Below are 26884 nucleotides of genomic sequence, written 5' to 3'. Positions count from 1 at the left end.
CGATCGAAAACCCTTCGCTCGAGATTTTGAACGATCTTGCTCGATTCGATGGGAAAAAAAATTTATACGCTATAATTGTTTGCGAAAAAGAGGAGGGGAGAGAGAGAGAGAGAAAGAAAGAGAGAAAGAAAAAAGAAAAAAATACGCAAGAACGATGTCGAACGAAACCGCGAAAAGTTAATCGAACGGGAAACAGTAAATTCCAATCGACCTGGTTGCTACTTCGATCTTGCCTCAAATTCACAATTCACGAAAAAAACATAGAGAGAGAGAGAGAGAGAAAGAGAGAGAGAGAGAGAGAAAGAGAGAGAGACAGAGCGAGGGAAGAGATGGGGATAGGGGTGGCGTGTGGATCTCGACCGACGGTGGAGATCAGAAAGCAATTAGAGCGTCGAACGCGATCATGGTAGCGAAGAGTGCTCGAGCCGCGTCAACACTACGGGCGGCGCAAATTGTAGCCCCGTCCCGAAAAAAATATGATACCCATCAAGCCACCGCGACGTTTTTATCGCCGGGGAAAAAATGCGCTGGCCGCGAGCGTGCTGCTCTGGCTCGTACGTCCGTGCCAACCAACGAAATTTCCGAGGCTTCGTTTTTCACACAGTCACACACCGCGACTTCGCCGCTGCTAACGGCGACCGAAAAAAGGCAACGGACAAGTTACAAAAACAAGGAGAGGGATACGAAAAAAAAGAAAAAAAAAAGAAAAAAAGGAGAGAGAGAGAGAGAGAGAGAGGGAAAGAAAGGGAGAGAAAGAGTGGAGAAACGAAGAGAGAGAGAGAGAGAGAGAGAGAGGTATAAAAAGGAAAAAAAATCGTACGAGCGAGTGAAACGGAAGTATATGGAAAAAAAAAGGGACACGAGGCAAGAGAAAGAGAAAGAGAGAGAGAGAGAGAGAGAGGAGGGAAAAGAGAGAACTCGCTTGACGTCACGCACTGGTAACGGCGCTTTATCGAACTCTCATTACCACCGGCAGAGAGGAGGTGGTGGTGTACGGGGGTGGTATAGGGGGTAGGTTTGGCGGAGAGTGTGTTTTTCGGCCTCGTGTGGTCGGCCGCCACTCCCTCGTTGCACACCGGCGTTCCACCCTCCCCCTCCTCCTCCCCCTTTCCTCTCTTCCTCGCATCCTTCCGCCCTTCTGCCTCACCTATCCCTCCCTCCCTCCCTCCTCCCTCCTCCCCCTCCTCCCATCCTCCCGACCCCCGCGGCCGCCGCTAACCCTTTTTACCCCCTCCCCCCTCCCACCCTGCCCCCCACGCGACACTTTATCGCGTAAACTACCCCGCGCTCTCCTCCATGCCACCCCACACGACCGCTGGACGCAATAATAAACAACCGCCGGTCGCTATGGCGACGCGTCCATCGCGCGCGAACAAAACACTGCGCCCTCTCTCTCTCTCTCTCTCTCCCTCCCTCTCTCTCTTTCTCTCTTCCTCTCTCTTTCTCTCTCGCCCCAACTCCCCTTCCCTGATTTTATCTCTTTTCACCCACAAACACCCTCTCCTTCTCCCTTCTCTCGATCGTCGCTTCTTTCTCCCGTGAACGTAGCTACACGTAGCCCACCTTCTTCCACCATCGTCGCTCAACCCCCTTCTCCCTCTCCCGCCGCTACGTGTGTACGCGCTATTCTTCTCTTTCTGTCTTTACCTCTGTACACCATGCGCCATCCCCTTCTCAACTGTTCGCCTCTCCCTTCCTCCCCTCCCCCTCGCCCTTGTACATCGGTTAGACGCGTCTTTCACTCTCTCTCTCTCGCTCACGCTCTTCCCCCCCGCTGCTCACACACTCTTCTCTTTCTCTCGGTTTCGTTGAACCGATACGCGCTGGCTGGTCGACGGGTTTGTCGTTCGCGCTGTTACATGCGTGCATGAGCCGAACGACAAAACGGCCCTGGAATTACATTAAAACAATACCATTCGGGTGGTTAAGGTTTTGCGGGATGTTTGCCGTCCCCTTGTCCAGTGCTCGCGGATTTTTCCAGGCTGATTAACGGTACGCGGTTCACCCCGTTTTGGCCCGCGATGAACCGATACGTTTTCACGGATCGGCTTTCTAAAATTCGCGAGATTCGTTCCCTTTTTTTTCTTCTTCCTCTTTCCTTCCTCCTCCTCTTCTCCTTCTTCATCTTCTTCTTTTTCCTCTGCCCCCTCCCTTCTTTCTTCCTTCTGCCCCCGTCGCGCCCCGTCATTCGGAATTCACCCCCCCCCCTCCGTCCTCCCCCACCTCTCCCCTCAGCCACCCCGCGGTGTGTCACCTCCCTCGAAACTGGACGCTTTCGCGAACGGAACAATTTCATTTTGGCCTCATTTCGCGCAATAATTGCAATGCTCCGGTGCTCGCGATTTAAAAAAAATTAATTAGCATTTCATTTTAATATCGATGTCGAGCGTGCGTCGTCGTCGTCGTTGCCGTCGTCGTCTCGTTGTCGCACGTCCCCTCGCACCTCCCCCTTGCACTTCCCTCCTCCCCTTCCCCCCCGTCCCTCGCCCACTCCCGTTGTTTCCCACGTCGGACAGAATTTTATTGAAAATTCCTTTGGCCTCGAAAAATCATTGAACCGTGGGCACTGGTAAATGAATTGCAATTAAATCAGCAGATACGCGTTTACGTTTCGTCGCGCGATAAATAAAACGCCGGGTTGCTCAAACTCAAAATTGCTCGTTGACTTTTTTCTTTTTTTACTCCGTTTTTTCTTTTTTTCTTCTTCTTTTTTTTTTTCGCAAAAAAGACGCTCGCGAATTAATGGACAACAGCCCCTTTCTATTCCCGCGAGAGAGAGAGAGAGAGAGAGAGAGAGAGGGACGATCGAGCGAACGATTGACGTTTTAAAAATTGCAACGATGAGAGCAACGTTCCCGATGCGTAATTATCAACCTCCCCCGTGAACGTTCGTTTATTACGACGATACGCGCGCGCCAGCCCGTAATGGCGCGTGACGAAAAATAGAGGGTGCGCATCCCCCGTGGACAGGGCGCGATAAAAGTGGCTCGGTGTCGCCATCTCTGGGCCGACCGAGGAACAGAGCTGTCGCTTTCCAAGGGAAAACTCGTAAAGCGGGAGCGGTGAAATATAAACTTTTATTTATGCCATCTGTGTTTAAAAATTTAAATATCTTGAAAAACTGTTGTTGGAAAGATACTTGCTCCCGATTTACGCAAAATTACCCTCCATCCTGTTTACTTATCGTGCGTTACTAATTCTTTTCATGTCCGAATATCGGTCGCGGTATAAGCGATTTAAATAGAAAAAAAAAGAAGTCGTTGGCGAATGGCGCATCGTTGATAAATTAAACGTACGAAAGTACACGACTTTTTACATGAACAGATCCGATGGATCAAACTCGGCGAGTACAACTCGAACGTTGCCCTCTCGAATCTTTGCTTCTTCCGGTTCTTCTCCTGTTACCCCGTCCCCTTTTCCGTGCCCATCCCCGATCGTCGAAGGGATCGCGTTAAAAAGCGCGGGCAGGCGATTCCTTTTAACGATTCTCAGTTTTCTTTGAAGAGCGGCCGCCATTCCGTCTCGCTTCTACTTTTTTACCCGCCCGTAAGGAAACAAGCCTCTTTCTCCTCTCTCGCTCCCGCGTACGCTCCCGACGTAACTACACTGGTGCGATTCCGTCGCACCAGCGTCGCAGTCTGGAGGGAACCTCCGCCCACACGAAACCGCAACTCCCGCTCGACCCTCGACCCGCCACGTCGCTACTAACCGTTCGGGAAATGTTTATTCTGCCCTTTTACCGCCCGCTCCAAAGGATTTTTGGATTTCGTCCGTGGCCGCAATCTGAAAGTCAACCACCCTCCCCTCTCGCCGCCTCTCTCCTTAAAAAGTTTCCTCGTTTTCTTTCCATCCTCGATCGAGATGAAGAATATCGTGGAAAATGAGAAAGGATAGCAAGAACGTGGAAGCAAGATATATTTCTCTATTTCCATCTTCCCTTTCTTCTTCCTCTTTTTTTTTTTTATTTTTTGGATGCCCGGATTTAATTTTCGTTTCGGGGGATTTAATTAATTCCAAAGCACAACCTTTGAAACTTTTGTTGAACCTCGTTGTTCATTAATTTATTCGTTCCCCTCCCCGCGCAGAGATTTCTATTCCTCTCCTCACTCTGAGGAGAGGAAGGGGGGAATTGGCAAAAAAAGAGGGCTCATGTTTTCGAAACGCGCGAGACGCGTCGGTTCTTGAACGTCGGGGAATCTTAGGCGGAATCGGAGCGAGAAGAACGAGGATGCGCCGGTGGGCTGGTCTGGCCGCAGCGCCGCCCCTCGACTCTCGACTTACTTTTGCCATCTTGCCTCCGATTCTGCGGTTAGCCCCACTTCGACCAGAAACCAGGCAAGCCGCTTGTTGTACGCTCCTCGCTCGCGAACCGGCCCTCGGTCCGTCGATCGACCGCCGAGTTCACGATCGCCTCCCCCTTCTCTCCGATTTTTCATTCGCTTCGAATGAAAAGAATCGATCGATTTTTCGAGATTCGAGGAGGGGAGAAGAGACGGTCGAAAGAGATCTCGATCCTCGAAAAAGGGATTGGGAGGAGGAGGAACGGAATCGTTTGGCGCGTTTATTTGTTTATTCCGTCGGTGTCGAATAATATAATTCGGATAATGGGTTGGCTGATGAGCTGCTGAAGCAGACAAACGGCGGCCGCATCGAGCAACTGGCACGGAACGGTATTCCGGTATTTTTTCTTTCATTGAATGCGCAGGAATTAACGCGGTTTCACCCCTCCCTCCCACCCTCTTTCTCTTCCCGTGTCTCCGTGAAACGCGGTATGCGCCAAACGAATCACAAACCACGGGTCTACGCTGATTACCTTTACTACCGTCACTCTCGGAAATACGGAATACGTGTTTCCGCGTCCTCGATCGTCCGCTTTTTTCGAGCGAGAAAAAAGAAAGAGAGCTATGAAAAAGAGAGAAAGAAAGGGAAAAAAGATAAACAAGAAAACGACAAAGTTACAAAAATTGAAAGCGCTCTCCTAGTGACTTTCTTTTTCCTAGAAAAAAAAAAAAAGAAAACTGAATCCCTTTACCACAGCCGTGTATCCTATAAGATTCGAACGATTTCCAGAAAAATTCTGCGAAAAAAAAAAGGAGAGAGAAACGGAGGCCACGATTCGCCATGACATTGAACCCATTATAACGCGCGAAGGTGTCCGAGGTCAGCTCGCCGTCCCCCTCCCCTTCCTCTCGGAAAGGAAACAACAAAATTGGAGGGGGGAGGGGGGCGGATGGTTTGGACGCGGGCGCTCACGGCCATAATAATAATTTTTACAAGGCCGCGTGTAATCAAGGCTGCGTGTTACACATGTTCGGTCGGTGGCTACTAACCAACCCCCCTACTCGCGCCACCTACGACCCCCGTCTTGGGCGGCGTGGGGGCGTACGTGGCACGTGGTAGGGGCGGTCGGGCGCGGGAGGGGGCGAGCCGCCGCCACGGGAGGGGAGAGAGAGAGAGAGAGTGTGGTGTTCCAGTGGGGCGGCGGTGCTCGTTAGAGCGAAACTACCCTCCACGGGATAGAGACGAGGCGGCGGTTACCCCTCGAGGGGGCGAGCGGCGGTCGGCGCGGGGGAGAGAGAGAAAGAGGAAGGGAGAGGGGAAAGGGGGACGGCGTAGTATTCACGCGGCACGGTTGCTCGCGCGGCGGTGTGCCGTGCCGTGCCGTTGTTGCTCCTTCTTCTCTTCTCGTGCCCCGGTACCCGGTTCTTCGCCGTTCTTCAATCGTTGGCCAAATCGAGCGTGCCCGGCCGCAACAAAGCGAGCGCGCCTCGCTCCGTATCCGGTACGAATTATTTTCTTCTTCTTCTTCTTTCTTTTTCCCTTCCTCCCTCCCGATCGCCTCACGTGACACGTGTCGTCGTCGTCGTCGATATTTGGTGCGCGTTGAAACGATCGAGCAACAACGCCGCGTTCGAAGCGAGTTGTCCAGTGATTGCCACGAGGAGGAAGTTGGAGTGGGAAGCGTTTGGAGAGATTAAGCCGTGGGATGGGGATCGATTATTTCGATCGTGAGTCGTGTAATTGGGAGAACGGGAGGAGGAGAGGAGGAGGAGTATCGTGAAAAAAGTTGTTGAATTGTTTTGTTTCGTTTCGTTTTGTTCGTGGCGGCCATATCTCTCTCTCTCGACGCGAGATGTATGGCGCGAGTATTCTCCGAGCAATGGAAGAAAAAGTGTAAGGGGGATGGGAGGGAGAGGGGGTCGGTGGTCGGCGATCGTGCGAACGGGCTCGATCTTTTTGTCGCTCGGTTTTCAACCGCTCGTTTTTCACTCCGTCGCCCGACCGTGCGCTCTCTACGAGCATCGATTTCCGCGTAACACCGTTTTTCGATGAATCCAACCGCGTTGCGTGATCGCGTTCCCTACCTTTAACGACACGTGCTCCGGATCGCGTTCCCATCAGTCTCGTTATCGCGCTCTCCACCCCCGTCCGCATCCTGTTGTTCCGCATCCCGATATCGCGGTTCTTCTTTCGCGTACGTTCTCTTCCTCGGGGAGAAAGGGAATCTTCTTCTCTGGAAGAACTCGTTCTTCGCCATCCTCTCGCGATTAGACGGATACTTTCGAGATTAAAAGAATTCGATCAATGGAAGACACGTGGAAAATTATTATCAACGAAACCATCGATTATCGTGATATTCTAAACAATTCTTCCCATCTTCCTTTCCGATATATATAAATCATATTTCTTCTCGAAGTTCAATCATTCGATAGAATCGACGTAATCGTCCAAACTCCAATTCCATTCCCATAGAATTCGATAAGCGTCCCGCTCGAATTTCGTTTCGACCGATATCTTTCCGTCGAACTGGAGATTAAAACACCACCGTGGTGGTGGAATTATTCCGTTTAAAGTAAATTGAAACGGCGACGCGGGTTGAAAACGGGAGCGCTCGTGGGCGGTTTTGGGAAAAGGTTGGGAAAAGAAGCGGGGCCAGGAATATTCCGTGGTTGGCCGGTCGCGCGCTGATCGAAGCGTGACGAGCGGTAATTGAATGTAGGTATGGCATTTGCATTGACAAGCTCCAACAGAGATAATTCGAATCTCGTCGAACGCAACGGTCCACACGGGCGTTAGGTCGTTTGTCAATACGACGACGGCCGTCCGGTTTCCACCGTTTCCACCGGTTTCGCTGTTTGTCACCGTCTCGTCCACGATCGTTCCGCCGCTCAATAACGCTACTTCTCTCTGCCAGCTCGCGCGATTCATTCCGCGGACCTCGTCGCTGTTATTCAAATAAGCGACAGACCGGCCGGGGTGTGCACCCTGGCGCCACGGCCACGCTTCCATCCTTTCCTAGTCACCCTAATGCGCTTCCAAACGCGCCCCGCCACGGATTTTCCATCGAACCTTTTTCCCCCCGACGGGATAAGAATTTGACGAGTTTGACACGATGATAGGCAAAAGTTGGTTGTCGTCCAGCACAGTGAGATCGAAAGAAGCATTTTCGTTTTTTAATCGACAAGTTTTCCTCGAGAGAAGTATGATAAAGTCGCGATGGTTTCGAAGGATTTGAATATAACAAAAGTTTCGAACGATTATCCGGAACTCGAGAGAAAAATTGATGGAAATTTTGATGGATTACGTCGAAAATCGAGGAACGAAGATTAACGAGAAAATTTTCGGGCGAGAATGTGGGAAAAATATAGGAAATAATTCGTAAGATAGTTTAGGAAAAATCGGTCGACGATGGAGAGAGAGAAATACACGGTGGACGCGTATAACGGCCAACGCCTCCTTGGAAGTGTTCTCTCGATTCTTCGGCCAGTCGATCGAAAACAGCAGACACGACGAGTCGGTATACACCGGACCGACGTACGCTACAATGGAGCTTCACTTTCGAAAATCAAACAGAGAGAACGGCCAGGCCGGCGCATCCTCGCAGCTGCACTGTTTGTACGAACGTGCAAACAATGGAACTACCCATTTCCTGTGCGAATATATCCTGACGATAGCCAGCCGGTCGCGGACTTGCCGCCAGGCAAACACGTACAATGACGCGTGCGGATCCTCTCCCAAGATCGATACTTCCTCGCTCTTCGTCCCTCGATCTTCGATACTTCTTCGTCGTTATTGAAAAAGAAAAGAGAAAAAAAAGAAATAGAATTGTTTCTCATCACGAGTCACGCACGATCAAACTTTCCCAAAATTCTATTTTTTTCTCGCGAGCAACAACAGGAGGAGGGGAGGAGTAACAGCGTCCCAAAACCGCGAAACCACTCGACGAGGGTGGTTCGAGTTGAAAAACACCAACGATCCCGCTAATCCGGCTCGAGTGTCGGCCGATTCTCGATATTAAATCGCGGGCCCTCGACCTCGTATCGGCGGATAAACGATGCAGGGAGGAGGAGGAGGAGGAGGAGGGGCGGGTTCGGGGAAACTCTGGCAAACACGAGGAGGAACAATGACGATGACGCCCCGGCCCGTCTCCTCATTAACTTTCGACTAATTAAACGCAACGGCGCTCGTTACGAGGCGAGACGACGGTCGCGCGAATTTGGGCGCAAAGCGAAAGGAAAAAAAGTGGGCGGCGGTGAATCGGTGGCGAGCGATCGATCGATCGATCGAGAGAGGCTTGGTTCCGCTCCGCCCCGCCGCGAGCCGTCGGTCCGTCAGACGCACGCGAGCCACACCGCAAAAGGGTCGAAACCTGGGGGAGGAATGAGAGCCGGGGAGAGCGAGAAGCGCGGAGAAAGATAGAGGGGAGAAAGAGAAAGATGGAGCGGAGGTTGAGAGGAAGGGAGAGAGAGAGAGAGAGGGTTAGGGGTCCGGTGGGAGATAAAGCGATAAAGAGGAACGGAGGAGAAAGAGAGCGAGAGACGAAAAGAGGCAGAGGGTGAGAGCGAGAGGGAGAGGAGAGCGGAGGGTCGTGGGACGAACGGAGACGGGCGACCGCTCGCGGAAGGAGTGGGGTCGCTCACGGGGTGTGAGAGGAACCAGGAAAGGGGAAAGGGATGCTGCGTGTGTTGGCATGGACCAGTGCGTCAACGGCTGTTGCCTCACACGAACCGCCGAAATTATAGTTAGTGGCCCCGACGGGTGTTCCGAGGAGAGACTACGACCGCGACTACTACCAAAACACGCCGACCTTCCGCGAGGATTCCTTCGATTCTTCGTTCCAACGCTTCGTTCCCCTTCGAAAGGAAAGGAAAGGAAAGGAAAGGAGTCGTAGACTCCTCCCGAAATCAACATCGATCCCGATTTGTGTTCGTTGCCCGCGATCGAGGGCTGCTCCGGTCGGCGGTTCTTTGGTGGTGAATTTTTTTTTTTTTTTTTTATGGTGAATCGAATAATAGCAGCAGCAACAGCAGCAGTAGTAGAGCGTGAACGATGATCGAGAAGATTGTCGCGTCGCGGAGATCGAAGATTGGATCGGTGCGAGATTTCGGAGTTGCGGTGAAGCACAGTGCGTGGTCGTTGTCGATGTAAGTCCGTCGGTTGCTACGTTTAGTGAGACGTGCGTGAGTGCGACTCTTGCGAAGTGGAGCTCGTCCTCGTCGATTGGTGAATAATAAATTTTCCTTTTTAATTCGGAACGATCCTTTCTCGCGATTTCCTCCTCCTTCTCCTCCTCCTTTTTCTTCAAGGAGGATTCGATGCTCGCCTCATCGATTCGCGGAAGAGGAGTAGCGACGACTTGGCTCGTACGATTTGGTGATGAGAAATAATATAACAGTTGTTGTTACGTAAACGGTGACAGTTTGAAGAAGAAATAATTTGCTCGGCAAGTGCGCGCATACAGCATCTCTAGCCAGCAAGAGATTTGAATGCGAAGTTAAGCGGGAATCTTATCCGTCCCCTTGTCGTTCTTTCAGAAGGGTCGTAAGATTCTTCCTTTCCCCTTCACCTTGGAATCTTCGGCCTCGTTCTTCGCCTTCTCCCTCGCGTCACTTATTTACCTCCCCTCCCCTTCCGATTCCAATTCCATTCATCCTCTTTCCTCTTTCCTTTTTACGAAAAATCGCGAGATCGGAAAGAGATTGGCAAGCGTCGATCTCGATTGCCGAACGCCTCTCTCCTCCCTCCCTTTTCCATCCCCTGCCTTCTCCTGCGTTCTCGAGAAGAAAGAGGAAAGAAAATCCTCGACGATCACAGTAGTCGACTTAGAAGTGTTGGACGGTGTCGAAGAGTCGGGCCGATCGTTCGATATCGGATCGTTCGGGACGAGTCTCGAAATCCTACTCGGTGACGGATGAGATTGACGCGCGATGCATGGATCCCCGGTAGTTCTGCCACTGACAGAAGAGGAGGCAACGTGGTAACGTGCCACGTGCACTTTGACACGCGGTTGTTACGTGCGTAGGGGTTGGATATCCATGTGGCGTGTGGGGGTTGCCTACCGGCGGGCGTTCTTTTTCCCCTATTTTTTCCGTCCCCACCACCGGCCCGGTCCAACCCCTCCTGGAACCACCTGGATCCGGTGTGTCAGCCCCGGTGACGTGCGCAAAAATTACTGAATGAACGGTGACGTCACCGCCGGCCTGCCCGCGTGAAAAGTGTGCGAGTCCGTGTCAACCTCTCTCTCTCCCTTCCTCTCTCTCTCCCTCTCTACCTCCCTCTCTGTCTCTGTCTCTCTCTTTCCTCCTCTCCTCCTCTCCTTCGCCTTTTTTCCATCGCTCGCGGCGCGGTGTCGCGCGTGGTCCACGGTTTCGTTCGAGCCGTTCGAGCTGGAAGGGTTGGAGATAAAGGACCGGCCCTTCTTGCCGGCCGTCGCGTTAAATGGATTAGAAACGGAAGGGTTGGTCGCAGCGGCGACGGAGCCTCTCCTGGGATCGACCCTTCTTCCCCACCCTCGAGATCCTTACTCGATTCTCCTTCGATCTTCCTTCCAAGAGATCCGTCGATCGATCGATCCGGTGATGACCACTGACCCCACGGCAATGAATTTTCTCTACGGTTGCAGGTAAGGCCGAGGGATCGAGGAGGAGGCTGCTGTTGGATCGCGCGTCGATAGGCGTCGAGGGACGAAAGGAGAAAAAGAAGGAAGAAGAAAAGGAAAGAAGTTGCGTCGTCACGTCGAAGAAACGATCGGTGGAAGAAAGATACAACGCCCCTGTGATTTTTCGTACCCCTCTGATTCGCGAGTCGGGAAGAGAATCGCGTGGACGAGGGAAGAAATAGAAGGCGGCCTAGTTATGTCGAGTGTGGAAGGCTGACCCCGAAGGAAAAAGGCGGAAGGGGAGGAGAATTGAAGATAGATGGGATGCCGGAGCAGTGAACCGAATGGAAGGATGTATCATCCGGCGTTGTGACTGCCTATGGATATATTCGGCCGTTGCAACGGCGGCGGTGGCGGAAGCAGCACGGTATCCGGAAGCGGCGCTGGCTCGGTGAGGGGGTCCGGCAACGAGTCCAGCTGTGGAACGGCGAGCGGTGCCAGCGAGAGCGGCGGAACGAGCGACAGGATGCAGTTGACAGGGGCCTCGGCTCCCGGCGTCGCCGCCTCGCCGGAGTCGGGCGTTTCTCCTTTGACCGACGCCTACACCAAGATGACCAGCGACATCCTCGCCGAGAGGACTCTCGGCGACTTTGTCAGCGAGCATCCCGGAGAACTCGTGCGGACAGGTAAGGAAGCTCTTCGAAGCGCGCGAGTGTGTGCGTCCCATTTCGTAACGATTTCGACCGCGGTCCAGGCTCCCCGCACCTGGTGTGCACCGTTTTACCGGCCCATTGGAGGTCGAACAAGACCCTCCCGGTCGCGTTCAAGGTGGTCGCTCTCGGCGAGGTCGGGGACGGCACGCTGGTCACCGTTCGCGCGGGCAACGACGAGAATTGCTGCGCCGAGTTGAGGAACTCGACCGCCCTCATGAAGAACCAGGTGGCCAAGTTCAACGATCTGAGGTTCGTCGGGAGAAGCGGGAGAGGTGAGTTGAGAAATGGCTACGATTCCCATCTTACGTTACGTTCGCCACGATGAAACTCGAAAAATTAGTTGCCGATTATATTCTTTCTTTCCTTTTTCTTCTTCTTTGTTCGTTCGTTCATTCACGAGAGTTTGTTGATCTTCGCCCTCGAGCTGCGTTAAAAGGGGAGGAAGGAGGGGGTGGCGGGAAGAAGAATCGAGCCTCGTAGTAAGGGTAGGTCGGGCACGTCTCGGGAGACAACGAGGACGACCCTCGTCGTTTTTCCCTCGCCGGGGAAAAGAATCCTCTAAGTAAGCCTCGTCACGACCTCGAAATTGGACGTTTCGCCAAGGGTTGCCGAGGCGTTGATTGGTGTGCCAGCCGAAACTCGAGGAGGCGACGATGTCTTGGGGTGGGTAATGGGTTTTATTTGTCCGCACCACCACCATCGCCGCCGAGCAACCTTCCTCTTTACTTTCCTTCTTCCGAGTCGTCTCTTTCTCCTCCTCCTCTTCCACCCCCGAGAACGGCCTCTCACGAGGAGAGAGAGAGAGGGAGGGGGAGCGAAAAGGAGGCCCGCGAAAACGAGGGGGACAGGATATTAATTGAGGTTTCATTTGGGATTTTAATTAACGTTATTACAGGGTTGTTTCGCGTCGCCTGCCGATCGCTCGAGAACCCTCTTCCGACCTACTTCTTGCTCCTTGTCCCCCTTCCATCTTTGTCAAAATTATCCACGGATCGTTGTCCAACCAGGAATTGACTTTCCTTCTTCTTCTTCTTTTCCAACAGCGAATTCGAATTATCAGCGGCGAAAATCGATATCGTTTTACCAGCACGGCGTTGAAGTTCGTCGACGCGAGGAGAGAAGCTGAATAGGCTTGGTGAAGAAGGATAGAGGAGGGATAGAGGAGGGATAGGGTGTTTGGAAACCATGGAATACCCGAATTTTCTATCCGGGAAGAGAGGGGGCGAGCGAATCGTCGACCCTCGCGGGGAAACGCGTCAGTCATTTGTCTGGGATTAGCTCTCAATTGTTTTCGTCGAGCGCGGAATTAACATAAGCTAGGATGAAGAATGTAAGAGAAGCGTCTCTCTCGTCCTGGATTCCTGCGACTTCGTTCCTTCGCCTCCTTGAATATTCCCCGGGAGGACCGACCGATGCGCGAATCCCTAATGATCCGCCCGTTTGTCGAACTCGAGAATTCATTCCTCTGTACGTGGCACCCGTCTGAGGGAGGGGAGGAGGAGAGGAGTTGGCTTCCTGCTTCCAAGTATTATCGTAGAATTCTCGTGGATGGAAAATTCTTGGAAAAATTATCCCCCTCCAAGACGAATCGCGAGTCGCGATCCGCGTCGTCGTTTCGTTCGTGCGAATTTTATTACAAATTTTATTACAAATTCGAGGGGTGGAGATGTTATCGGTAGATGCGAGGTTCTCTCGCGTGTGCAAAGTTGAAGGGTATCCCATCTGGCTGGTAGGGCTGAAACTATAAGCGCCCAAATGATCTATCTCGTTACAGAGCTTAGGCTTGAAGGGGGTTGGAAACGATTCAGACTTTGGAGCCGGCATTACGGATGAACGTGCGGGAACAGGGTCATGGCTTATCATCGATATTCTTGAGCTGGTGCGTTTCTGGTTTCCACTTCGAAAGAGTATTGTTCCTTTCCCAAAAATTCGTAATTCGAACGGAGAAGAAGACTTTTCTTTCGTTCTTTAACCGCGAGATTCGATTCGCGACGAGAAATCACGAATGTAGTATCGCGATATTGAAAGAAGAAAGATTCGTACGAGATCGAGGAGGAATATTTCGATGATTTTTGGAGAAAATTCGGACGGCGTATGAAGCGATACGCGATTCTCATTAAAATTGAAATTAATTAGTTGGCTACGAATGACGAATGATATCAGGATCCACATTTTCCCTGAGAATCATTATCGGAGGAATCGTTCCGCTTCGTCATCAATATTTGTCCACAACGATTCTTTCCAATATCCTTTCTCTCCTTTCTTTCTTTCGAATTAAAAATCGATTCCGCTCTCTCGAAATTCTAAACAATTCTCAAATTGCGGAGGAACAGAGCCGCTCCTCTTAGTCGAGGAGATATTCGAGACGGAAAGGGATGATATTCGATTTCGAAATAGGGGAGGGGGAAAAATTTTAATCAAGCAAGCCATAATTTGCTACACACGCGGTGGTAATAAACGGGCAGATTTAAAGGATCGAAAGAAATTTCGAACGGAGGAGGGAGAAAAAAAAATTGGAGAATGGTTGGTTTAACGGCGGTGGATGGAAAGAAAGGGTGGCGTTATCGGGGGTGTGACCTTTAACGGTTCGACGGCGACTGGCACCAAGGGTGATACCTAACTACGTGTGCCGAGCTGGCTGTGCGGAACCATCGACTCGGAGGTGAAACGGGTGAAAAGGTTTGCCAGGGTTAGGTCATAGGAAGGGATGCCGTGACTTGCAACAAAACTGACGGGACTCTCCCCCGTTCGAAAACGAGAAGCTCGCGTGGTGAACCACCGTGTGGCCACGCTCGACACTCGCCATTATTCCCTCCAATAATCTTTCTCCCCGTTTCTTTTCTCATTCGCGCTTTTAAATCTTGCCGACCAAGAAAGAAAGAAAACCTTAAACCGTTCGTCAAATATTTCCACGAACTCGTGCGAACTTTTTACTCGTCTGAAATTAAGGTAAATCGTTCGTTTCGTTTCTATTTCTATCTGGTGGAAATGATATCCTAATTTCGATATCCGTTTATTTATTCGATATTATAAGCACAGTAAAGGAAATCGGACGAAATGCACGGAACGCAGAATTTGACGAATCAAAATTCCAAGAATGGAATCTTACAGTGACCTATCTAATCTCTCTTTCTCTCTCTTTACTTGAGAGCGTGATACGAGTTTCGATGATTCAGTTTTCAGAATCGTGTGTAGCGTTGAGAAGGGGTTGGAAAAAGCCATCGGCGATCAGCTCGCCGGATGAGAAACGAGGCGAGGGAGAGAGAGAGAGTGAGAGAGAAAAAGAGGGTGCACGTGGAATTGCGGTGAACCTCTGCGTGTGCGACCACCGTGTTCTGCGTGGCACCGCTTTTTTTTTTTGAACGCAACATTGTCCCCTCTTTAACGAACGTTTCATCGAAACATCCCTCGCGTGATTTCCAAGACGTGTCTCCTCCTCCTCCTCATCCTCCTCTTTGCTTTTTTAACATCGTGATAACGGATTTCGACTTTTTAAATTTTTCCAATCTTTTGAAAAATTGTATTATTCGTATTATTCGTGGAAAAGTTTCGCCCCGAGAATCTTTCGAAGAAAGAAAGGTCGGTTCTTTCCCTGTCGTGGTGACGCCCTCTGATAGGCTCTTTAACATAAGCGGACGCAACCAGCCGTACAGGTCGGTCGCGTTGGCTGGCTGACCGTCTCACCGTCCACGACGCCCTCGATACATTACCGACGGTTAATTCGGTTACCGCCAAGTTTCACGGGTCGGCCAGCCACGTTTCACCCCGCGAAAACTTTCGTCTCGAACATCCATCCGATCGAAAAGGAGGGAAAAGAAAAGGGAGAGAAAGGGAAAAAAGATACGAAATAATTATTTTTCCAGGGAAGAGCTTCACGCTGACGATTACCGTGTCCACGACCCCGCCGCAAGTCGCCACGTACACCAAGGCCATTAAAGTAACCGTGGACGGGCCGCGAGAACCGCGATCCAAGACCAGTGAGTATCACTGTAAGCATTGCTGAAATTATTTATTATTTAAATTACATCTACGTCTAATCATAATTTTCAACTCCATTAGTCGGGGACAATTTTACGACGGATCTCTTATAAGAATCAAAAAAAAAAAATACGAGAATCGTTCGAAAGTACGAGAATTATTTTTCGACTTTAAAAATTCTACGAATAAATAATCCAAGATCCAAATCCAAAATAGATTTGTTTCTACATCTTCCCCAAACTTTTGATCTTTCACTTTCGATTTTCGCTTAAAAAAAAAAAGAAAGAAAAAAAAAGAGAAGATCGAATAACACAAACATTCCTTTAGATCCGAAATTCGTCAACGCATCGTTATTTTCCTCGAACGATTCTCGTATTCCGCGATAACATTTTACAATTTTTACCTCGCCTGTTGAAAGGATCGGAAGGATTCATGGCGAGCGTTAGAGGGAAAAAAAAGGAGGCGTTAGAGGAGGAGCGGAGATCGCGAGCGCGACTCGCGACGGCGCGGGGAGGCGTCCTCGGGCGCAAGTTGGGGAATGGCCCTGGGGCGGGCGTGCGGTTCTCTCGCTGGGTTAAGTTTCGCGCAATTGCCATTATTTATAACCACGGCCGGCCGCCATAACATTGATAAAGGGCTGCGGTGTTTAGCCGCGGAGATATTGTGCGACGCCTCCCAAGTTTCCCGCCTCAGACACACGCATACGCACAGAGAGAGAGAGAGAGAGAGAGGGTCTGCCCACCACCGCGCCTTACCCAGACGCACGATTACCCTCCTAGCCGTCGGTTATTTCGCGGCGACGCGTGTCAACGGGTTCCTCGCCAACGTCTCCAACCCGAACGAACCGAGCCGGTATTACGTCGGAGAATCGAAATTTACCGCTCCCCCTCCCTGTTTGTTAATCTACCAGACGAGAGATTGAGCCATCCCGAGCAACTTGGGATTGGGGAGAGGAGAGGAGAGTTATCGATGTACGGACGCGATTCTCTATTCTGTCGTTTCGGAAAGAAATTCAGAGACTTCAAAGTAAGGTTAAATTACGATTTATCTTCGTCGTAAAAAAAAAAGAAGAAAGGAATGGTTCGTTGGGGAGGCTGCTTATCGAAGATCCTTTTCCGGTAGTATGTAAGGCGACGTGGTCGGTGGATCGATTTTATTTTGGAGGATGAAGGCGGCGCGTTACATCTGGGCCGAAAGAAAATATTTCCAGCTGAAGGAGGGTGGGGGCGCGGCACGAGATAAAAGGATTAACGCGTTGCGGGTGGCCGGATCGGCGTTTCTTTAAACGAGCGACGCTTCCTCGGCTTTGACACGCTCCCTAATTTTATTATCCCGCTATCCACCGGAACCGTGACACCGTGAAACGAGTTCCCGAGACACCCCCGTAAACTCCCCGCCTATTTCTACTTTCGTTTCACGAATTAAATTCAATCGGGCTAATTAATTGATCGCCGCCTCCGCACTTTTGTCGAGCAACTTTCGCCAATTCCGTTGCGGCAATCTCTCCCTTCTTAAGTCCAATCGAATTTCTTTATTGGAATAAGAAAGCGTTCTTCTTCGACGAGAAGGATCTCCTTTCGCAGGATCAAAAGGAGTGAAAGAATGGACACACTTTGGAGAGCGTTCGATCGAATTCTTTTGATGTGGCCAACGTGTCGGTGATAAAATCCCTGTTTTGACCAGCGAGAAATTAGAAATTCACAAGAGACTTTCGTTTTTCGAAATCAAGTACTGACGAAAATACAATAGAATCAACCAGAAGTGGCCATTTCCCTCCTTTTCAATCAATTACAAACGAATTTGCAAATCATTGGACTTCTTTCACTAACGATAACTCGACGAATTTCAAGATCCCATGAAGCTCGGTCAAATAAACTCCTTCGTTCGTTCTATTTCTATCCTATCTGGAGAAAAATCGTGAAATCGGCAACGTCACTCTTCGAAACATGAAAACGAAATGAAACGGAAGGAGATTCCTTCCTCCGCTCGAAACTTTGTTTACAAAACAAACTGTTTCGCCGTGAATCATCGGACCCTTCTTTCACTCGGCCAGCGATAAATAATCAGCCCTATGAATTCTATTCGAAAGAGGCGGGGTCCTAGGAGGAGGAGGAGGAGGGAGCCGATGGCGGAACGAGCGCGCCTCGTTCGAACTGGATGGAGCGCGCCGCTTCGAGGGTCGTAATTAATTAAACAAGCAATTCATTACACATTCTACCCTCGTCCCATAGCCAAAGGTGGCCGCCGCAGAAAGAGGATGCAGGGCTAAGGGAATTGATCGAGGGCGTGAGAGAGGAGGAAGGAGGGGGTCGGTTCGCGCGAAGGATGCCTCCGGCGGAAGTTGGAAACCCCGAAATCCCCGAGTCGCACATACACACCTTCCACCATGGATCCACGCTTTTGTTGGAAAATAGCGATGGCCCCCTTCAGTTTCGTCCAGGGACCAGGGCCGGGGGAGACGGGAACGAAATGAGGAGCTGTCGCGGCCAGCTGCTAACTCTCGAGAAATTCCCTGGCAGTCATCGGTCTGCACGCGCAGTGAAAGGGTGTCCAATGAAATCGATAGCGACGCTGTCTGGAGACGGTGTCCACTTACGAGCCTCCCCCCATCCTCTCTCCTCTTGGAAAAATTGGTCGCGACGAGGATCGATCTCTTTGCAAAAATATTTCGCGATCGACTTCGATCGAGGGAATCTCGATTCGAAAAAGATCGGGTGAATAATTTTGACGGAAAGGTTTTTCGAGAAATTTGCTCGTCGCTCACGAATGGAAATATACGCTCGTTTAACGATAGATCTCGTTAGCTTCTCTGTTCCGGCGTCGCGCCCTCATTGTGTCCCCGGGATCGAGCGCCGTACCCTATTCAGCAAACCGGCGGGAATTTCGGGTTAGAATTAGGGCTTCGATTGGATTATCAGGACGACGGATTGGGGGAGAGGGAGTGTCTCTGTCTCCGTCTCTCTTTCTCTATGCGCGTCTCTGCTTCTCCCTTCTGGCTTTGGTCTCCGGTGCCTTCTCCCTCCCCTTTCGGTGGTGTGTCGGTTCGTAGATTTCGACGGTTCACGTAGGAAAGCCGGATCGTCCACGTGTGGGGCAGACCGCTGCTGGCCTAACCTAACCTAACCTGACCAGCGTGGGCAGCGGCGGCGGCGGCGGCGGCAGCCTGGTCGGATAGGACGCAGTCGGCGGCCGCCTGTTGGGACGTCTTTAATTGGGTTGGCGACACCGTACCCGGGAAATAAAATGAATCGCTGCCTCGACGCGTCTCTTCTTCCTCCTCCTCCTCCTCCTCCTCCTCCTCTTCCCCGTTTCGGTTTCGTCCCTCGTTCGAAACTGCTGCTCGCGCAAGATGATCGGGGGAGAGAAGAGGGAAGAGGCGGTCGCTCGCCCGGGGAAATAAAATCGGCCGCCGATGAATGCGAATCGAGGGACTTTGGGGCAAGGCGGAGTGGACAGATGAGGGAGGGAGGATGAGGAAAACCTGGTAGAACTCTCCCGAGAGTTTCGAGGTGGTCGAGTTTCGGGGGGGGAATTTTTGGGTAGGAGAAACGGGTTGCCGCGCGATCTGAAGGAAATTTTAGGGAATCGATCGCCCGAAATCGATGGATAGTTGGTGGTAATTCGATTCGAAGGTAATTGGCCAATTACGGGGAAAGGGGAGAGAACGCTTTTTTTTTTCCTTTTTTTTTCTTTTTTCTTTTTTCGATTATCCCGTCCGCGGGAATAATCGAATCATCGAATTTCTTCTCGATCCGATTCGTGGATTTTATTCGAGCTCATCGGGATCGAGAAATTCGAGGATACTCTCCTTTTTTTTTCCCTCTCTTTTCTTCAAAAAATCGAGAATCGATTGGAAGGATAAGAAGAAGAAGGATTGAGGCGGTTGTCGTAGGTCCAGTGGACAGGCGCACGGTTGATCGCAGTGTTGTCTCTTTTAGGGCAGCAGCAGCAGTTCCACGCGTTCGCGTTCGCCTCGCAGAGGGGCGGCCCGTTTTTCGCCTCGCCGCTGGTGGATCCTTTGCAACCGTTGCCGAATCCCCTTCAGCCGCTACCGAACCCGCTCCAGCCGCGGGATCCGCTCTCCTCCTTCAGGCACGCGATGCCGGCCAACTGTCAAAGTAAGTACAACTTTGTTCTTTCCATCCAAGCGCTTGATCCACGCTTCCATTCTTTCTTCTCTCTCTTTTTTTTTTTCTTCGCGTCGATTTCGATCAACTCCACAATATCGAATATCCCTGCCCTTCTACGAGAATCGACTGTTCTTCGCGCGCCAACCAACCCGAAATTTCCGCATTTTCCGCAAATAAAATTTCATCGAAGATATCGTATAAGAAGCAAGGAGGATTGAAGCTGGGAATATTTCCAAACAGACGCCGCTCCCCTCCTCCTGGTCTCGTCTCGAATGTAAGCAGAGAGAGAGAGAGAGAGAGAGAGAGAGAGAGAGAGAGAGAGAGAGAGAGAGGTTTTAGGCTCGCAAGAGCTAGCTTCTCGACTCTAGAGGCGGAAACCGCAAGCCTGTTCAAAGCTAGATTAAATATTATATTAAAGGGGTTGCCACGGGAGCGGCGGCTGCCTGGTCGGGGGATGGCTCGTCGTTTTGGCCTGGTAACTCTCTCCCCCTCCACCCCCTTCCTCCCTCCCTCCTCCCCTCTCGCGTTCTCTTCACGTTTCCAACAGGAGAATTCGAGAATTTCTACGCGAAAATTTCATCGCGCTTCCGAAACCGTTTCATCGTTTCTTCTCTCGTATCGGTTCCCTCGTGTTAGGATCCTCACCAAATTTTCCAGAGGATGATTTTCGCTGTGACGCGATTTCTTTTTCTTCTTTTTTCTTTTTTCTCTCTCTCTCCTTTTTTTCCTGTTTCCAAAGCGAGCGAAAAGAGGTTAGAAATCAGAGGAAGGGATAGATTTTTCGCGGTTTATCCGCGAATTTATTATCTTCTCGCGGAAGAAATCCGCGCGGGAGGAGAAATATTATCGGGCGAAGGTAGGGGCGAGAGTCGTTTTAATGAGTCGCCTTCGGATCCAAAAGCGATAAATTCCTCGATAAAGTATCCAAGCATGCCGGGTATTTCCTTTATTAATTTTTTTCCCGACATCGGACATCGATAATTCGCTTCGGCGTTTTCTCGATCCGCCGCCGCGCTTGCCCCTTCAACATCTTTTAATTTCGCGACGTCCAACTGTCCTCGATTAACGCTATTAATCCTATAACGCGCACGTACGCGCTTACTTTTTTCTCAATTTTAACTCGCACTTATATACATATATATACACGCGCGCGTTACGAAATTTGGAAGAAACGAAAAGGGGAGATGATGTCGATCGAAATATTCCCGCCCCCTCGATTCCCTTCCCTCCCCGAAAATGCGGACGATATCGAACGAAATTGCCTGTAAATCGAGGCCTGGAAATTAATCCGTGGTGGCGTTAATCAAAGGTTCTCCTTACGTCGCGATATCGGCCGGCCAAGTTTCCAACCGACCCACCCCCTCCCCCTTCTGTCCCCGCTTGAAAATTGAACGAACGAACGAACGAACGAACGAACGACGTGAAAGCAGATGCTGGCTGCTCCACGCTATTTAGGGTTAGCCTCTCTCGTCAACGACGGTCCGGCCCAGTGGCGATGCTCGAGCTCTCTCGATTATTTGAGTTGGCCGGAGGTACGCGGGGGATGACCGACCGACCCTTTGATCTCGAACGCGCCCTCCCTCCCTCCCCTCGTTTCCTGTCCGGCTGCACCCTTCTCTCTCTCTCTCTATCTCTCCCTCTCGCTTTCCACTCCCTTCACGGAACTCATTGGAAAATCTATCGGGGGGGACGGACGCCGCAAAAATAAATCCGAAGAGGGCGCAAAAGAAAAGCGATCCCCCGCCCGTATTCGCCGATCTTCTCGATCTCTCCGATCTTCTCCGATATTTTCCTTCCTTTCACCCCTCGTGAAATGGAACGATACTTGCACAACGACCGATCCGATCGTTCTTTGCCCTCTCCCTCTCCCTCCAGCACGCTCGCTACCACGCAAGCGCGGATTCGAAGCGATTGTTCGAGTTCTCGCTTCGCTTTCCGCCTTGAATCGCTTCCCGATTGTATTGTGTTTGCTCTCCTGCTGTGCTTCTGCTCGATTCCCTCCCTCTTTTCTTTCTTGCAAAATTCATAAAACGCAAATCCTCCCTCCAAAAAAAGAAAGAAAGAAACTCTCGAATACGATAAAGTGATATCGAATCTCGAGAAGGAAGGGAAAAACAGAAGAATTTTTCATTCTCTGACACGATCTGTTCATTCAGACATGTCCCAGTTCGGTCTTACTGCGAGCAATTCATGGGGATACGGGAGCACGGCCGGCTACGCTGGTTACCTTCCCGGCCCTTTGTCGTCGTGCGCGGCACAAGCGTCGTTCCCACCCCCGCCACCGCCACCTCCGCCACCACCCCCGTCGTCCTCCTCGTTGGCGTCTTTCGCGGGCGCCGCGTCTATGAACACGCCAACGGCGCCCGATTCCACGGCGGGATCCACCGTCACTTCCGGTACCGGTGCAGGATCCACGGCACAGCAGGATGCGTTCTCAGCGGTGTCATCCCGTAAGTTTCTCATTCTCTGTCTTTCTCTCTTTCGTTCTCTCCTCCTCCTCCTCACTCCTCACTCACGTATCGCGCAATCGATTTCTCTCACTTCTTTGCTTCCGTGTTTTGTTTCACGCGCGGCCAAATCCCTTTTCGATTCCTTCCCGACCAATCCTCCCCTTTTTCAGTTGAGCAAAGAGAGTTTTGTTCGAGAGGTGAAAATTTGGTAAAAAGTGTTTGGGAGATAAATTTTAAATTTTACATCTCTTGGGATCTTCTTATGGGTTACTTTTCTTTTTCTTCTTATTCCGTTTCTCTTATTTCTCTCGATCGCAATTTCAGTAGAGTTTTTACAGGTTTAATTCACATTTCACGCACGGATAATTCTCTAAACGCGTAACGCGTAAACCGCCCGCTTCCTGTTAAACTATTGTATTAATAGTTGATCGGCCGATGTTTACAATACGTAGTCGAGTACATTTGTAATCGATATCATCGCAGCGCTGCGTCACGCAATCAGGGACAATCGATGAAATTAGCGTACGTGTATTACGTGTATTGTACGATTCCAAACTTCGAGTCGCGAAAAAATCTCGTTTAAACTTCGAAATAATGTTCGTGTATAAGATAAAAATTCCACGAGCGAAGAGCGATCCGATCTTCGAAACGCCGATCTTTGTTACCAACCGAGACGCGGAAAGATATTGGCCCTATGAATGGCCCCAGTCGACGCGACCCACATTTTTTTCCCTCCCCATAAACGCGTGCGGCGCGATAGCAAAAAAAGGAGAGAAAAAAGTGGCGACTGTGCAGTGGGCAGCGCACGTGGCGCGCGGGCTTGCGATAGGTCGATTGTGACGAGGCGCGCGCGAGAGATCCGAGCGTGCGACGAGCGTATATCGGGATATTTAAGATAAAAATTTATGTTTCTTTGGAACGAGGATATCTCGGGAAGCGAAAGTCGGATCGAAGCAAGAAACGTTTGCCACGAATTCATCACGTAGATTTTAAATTTGCAAATATTTTTGCCTCCGTCGTAACAACGATCGATTGAACGTTTGTTAATTTTGAATACGGGATATTGGAGGGGGAAGGGTTATCGTTAGAGATACGAGTTTAGTTTGGAGGGAAATTAGTAATAGCTGTCGCGTTTCGCGTTTCTCCGTGTATTCCATTGTTTACGATTGTAATTATATTTCATCGTCGAATATTATATCGAAATATTATATCGCAGCCCGCAAAATGGAACACTTTTCGTTCGTTATTACATCGTTGATATAATACTTTACCAATTATTCATCTCTACGCGTTTTTTTCTATGCGCTCAAAAATCTCATTATTTATTTCTCCTTCCTTTTAATTCTTCCTCCTCTTCCTCCCTCAAATTCTTATCCCCTTCCCCTTCACAAAGTTTTTCTAAAGAATTAAAAAAAAAAAAAACGCAACGGTCGATCTCTCTTCTTTTTTTTCCAAACGAAACCAGTGGTCCCAGACTCGACGACGACGGGCCAGTCCGACCCGCTCGACCCGTTGAGCAGCCTGATGTCGGGCACGCCGAGTCAGAGGTACCAGGACTACGTGTCGCCCAGATCCCTGTCCACGGACTCGAGCACGACGGAGAGCCCCGTTCACGAGGAGCAAGGATTCGGGCAGAATTACGGCAACTACTTCCCGACGCCCGGCGTCCTGCCCAGCATCCTTTACTCCCAGTTGTACGGGAACCAGTTCCAGAATTCGGAGAGCCCCGAGCAGAGAGCGGTGGCGGACAGTTGCAGCGTGAGGCAGGAGGAAGTGAGACCGGACAACAACGTGTGGAGGCCTTATTAAGATCCAAGAGAAGAAGAACTCGTTTGTTGTGAGGTCGTGAGTTGGGAGAATTTTTCGCGAGGGGAAAAAAAAAAAATAATATCTCGTGGATAACGATATATTATTGGATCGCTTGGGGAGAGCGAACTGTGATCGGCGGTGTGGTGACTCGAGGTGTGTTGTTGTTCGAACGGAGGGAAAAGGAGAAAAAAAAAAGAAAAGAGAGAACTAGTTACTAGTGGGCATTAAAAACAGAACGGGGAAAAAAGGAGAAAAAAAGAAAAAGCGCGTGCGCGTTCGAAGAACTCGTCGCGCGATCGGATGATGATTTTGTTTGTCCTTTTTTTTTTCGCTGAATCGTGTCTCGACGATTGAATCTCCGAGGAGGGAGAGGCGAGTTTGTAATTAACCGAGTGTGCCCGATGTGTGAACGAGTGAACGTTGGCTTGCTTGCTTGCTTGCTTGTTGGCCCCCCCACGGTGATGGTGACGATGATGATGATGTATATAGAGAAACACTGTACATAGATAGAGCATTGTCGTTTCATCGAGTCATTCATCACTGTCGTCGGACGTGTGTGAGACGACTTGTGTCGACGGGTTGCGTCTCGGAGGATGGCTGGTCGAGCCGATTTCGTAGATATCCCGCTGTGCGTCCCGCTTGTCGCTCGAGTATATCTCTATTTTCTTCTTTTTTTTCTTTTTTTCTTTTTCCAAACCCAATTCTCGCGTTTTCTTTCTTTCTTTTTTTTTCTACTTAAGTAACGATAACAAGGCGATCAAAGTTCCAGAGAATTGAATAAATTAATTGTGCGAGTGTCTCGAGAGGAGATGAAGATTTTTCTCAAGGGATCTCGACCAGTCATCGAGCGCACCCGCTAATAACGCAACGTCTTCTTATTTCTTTACGATTACGTTTCTTTCGTGATTAGGATTAACGCGATTTTTTGATCGATTTTTGAATGCGGGCTCGTGTGCAATATCGCCGATCGCGATTCTCGCGAGTTGGGAAAAACCGTGGGAACGAGAATCGCGCGTCGGTCGAATCGAGAGACGAAAAATACAGCGGTGAAATCGGATCGAAGGGGGGAAATAATCTTCTTCGTCCGCGATTTCTCAGAGAAAGAGCGAGAAAAAAAAAATTTCGTCGCTTTCGCATCGAAATTCTGGAAGCGAAATGAAAAAAGAAAAAAGGAAGAAAAAAAAAACGAGAGAACTCGCGCCACAATCTTCGAACGGATATTGCGTCGCGATACATGCCGATCGATCGAAACGGTCGATGACGATTTATTCGTTTTTTTCTTCGAACTAACGACGTCTACATTCTGCCCCTTCCACTCGAAAGAACGATGATTTCAGATATACATATCTACCGACCTATTGTTATCGTAGTTTTTGACCGAGTCGAAATAAAAATGTATTTCAAAATATATACTGAACTACGTGCGTCATTTTTCCCCTCCGCATATATTTAATTCTTCCTTTCTCTTCCAAACTTTGTCGTATTAATTACTAATTCTAATATCATAAATATTACAAATATTACAATCTCCATATTCTTCCAGACTTCCATTCCAATTCGCTCGATCCTGAATGTAACAACAACGAGAGCTGATTAAAAAATCGTTCGATTCTCTCTCTCTCTCCACTTCCGTTGTCCATTACACGCCCTCAAAGCTGGTTTAATGCCGGGCAATCCTCGACGGGTGTTGTTCGACATGAAATGTACAGAAAAAAAAAAAAAAAGCACGTAAGATCTCGGTTAATGACGGGCAAGGTCCCCGATTGCAAAGGGTGGCGCAGGTAACGATACGAATCTCTACAAAGCTTTCCCCCAAAGCCGACAGTTGCAAAGGATCTGGCTGCTCGGCGGATGCTGTGCGTGTATGTATGTAAATTCGCAAAAGATTTAATTAAACGTAGTCCCCGGGAGAAGATTCCCCCGGGTTGGTTTTGCCCTCCCTGCCCTCCCGAGCGGCCTCCGCGCTAACGAATACGCGTTTCGAATTTAACGCGTTCCAGGTGGTTCCTTCGGTTCCTTCGCGATCGGCCATCCTCCTTAATTAACTCGTTCCTGGATTATGAATCTATCTCTGGTTTCAAGAAAAAGAAAAAAAAAACTGAGACAAGAAGAGACATCTTCATATTTTCCTTCACGATTTTTTGTTCACCAATTTTGAAAAGATTGATCTTGATAATTTTATTTTTCCTTTTTCCTTTTTTTTTTAGTAAGAGACACACACTCGTCCGTTCTCCAAAGATATTCTCCTTGGTTCATCTCTCCATCCAGAGATCCACGTGGCGCGAGCGAAAGCGCGCTCGTTCCACGTATCTCGCGGATTGAAAAAAAAGAGCAGGATAAATGCCGCGTGAATCGGGGACGGAAGAGCGATGTTTATCGGTGTGTTCGCGAAGGTGAGCGTTGGAGAGCAAGGGTGGTGGCAGCTCGTCGCCCAACTCGTCGTTTATGCGCGGTGCCGGCATAATGGAGCGGAGCGGAGCGGAGCACGGATAATGGAGTATGAAGAATAGCGTGCGGTGACCGTCGGTTATAGTCTGTGCTGCACACCCTTCCTCCTTCCCCCTCCCTTTCGTCCCCCTCTCCGGCGCCCAACTTTTCTCTCCTCGTCCCTCGCGCGCGCCGCTCTTCTTTCCGTCCCTCTCTTTCCATCCATCAGCGGGAAGCGAACGAGAGAGAGGGAGAGAGAGAGAGGGAAAGCGAATACAACGGTGGAACGTTCGTTGGCCGTACCGATTTATCGCGCTGCAGAGCCGAGCCGCATTACCGATTGCCGGTAAATTCAAACCGTGTCATCGAGCAGGCCAATTTTTCTTGGACGAGCTCTGTCTTCTTGGAGATCGGCCGCGGTCTCGTAAATCTCGCCCACCACCTTTCTCTCCTATTCGAGTTTATTGTTTTCGCGATCGCAACGGTCGTTTCCTGTTC

At 50.2% G+C, this 26884-nt stretch overlaps 1 protein-coding gene across 11 annotated transcripts in view; it reads left to right on the top strand.

Annotated features, from left to right (window-relative positions):
• LOC410535 (protein lozenge) overlaps positions 1-25367 on the top strand; it is an 87808-nt gene extending 62441 nt beyond the window's left edge. For 3 of the 11 annotated variants that reach the window (XM_006564868.3, XM_006564867.3, XM_006564866.3), the window contains 6 exons: positions 10904-11565; positions 11634-11864; positions 15456-15581; positions 19494-19688; positions 21857-22150; positions 23616-25367. In XM_006564868.3, coding sequence (XP_006564931.1) covers positions 11259-11565; positions 11634-11864; positions 15456-15581; positions 19494-19688; positions 21857-22150; positions 23616-23959 — 1497 coding nt within the window. In that variant the 5' untranslated portion in view covers positions 10904-11258 and the 3' untranslated portion in view covers positions 23960-25367. Of the gene's footprint in view, positions 1-5591; positions 5783-8873; positions 9505-10903; positions 11566-11633; positions 11865-15455; positions 15582-19493; positions 19689-21856; positions 22151-23615 lie in introns of those variants that run through there. The other 8 variants (XM_006564870.3, XM_006564869.3, XM_006564872.3 and 5 more) reach the window with 8 other exon arrangements.
• Positions 25368-26884: the final 1517 nt, after the last annotated feature.

Source organism: Apis mellifera, linkage group LG14 (assembly GCF_003254395.2).
Source record: "Apis mellifera strain DH4 linkage group LG14, Amel_HAv3.1, whole genome shotgun sequence".
In the NCBI taxonomy this organism is placed as follows: Eukaryota; Metazoa; Arthropoda; class Insecta; order Hymenoptera; family Apidae; genus Apis; species Apis mellifera.
Note: the sequence above shows the minus strand (reverse complement) of the source record. Positions and strands in the feature narration are given on the sequence as shown.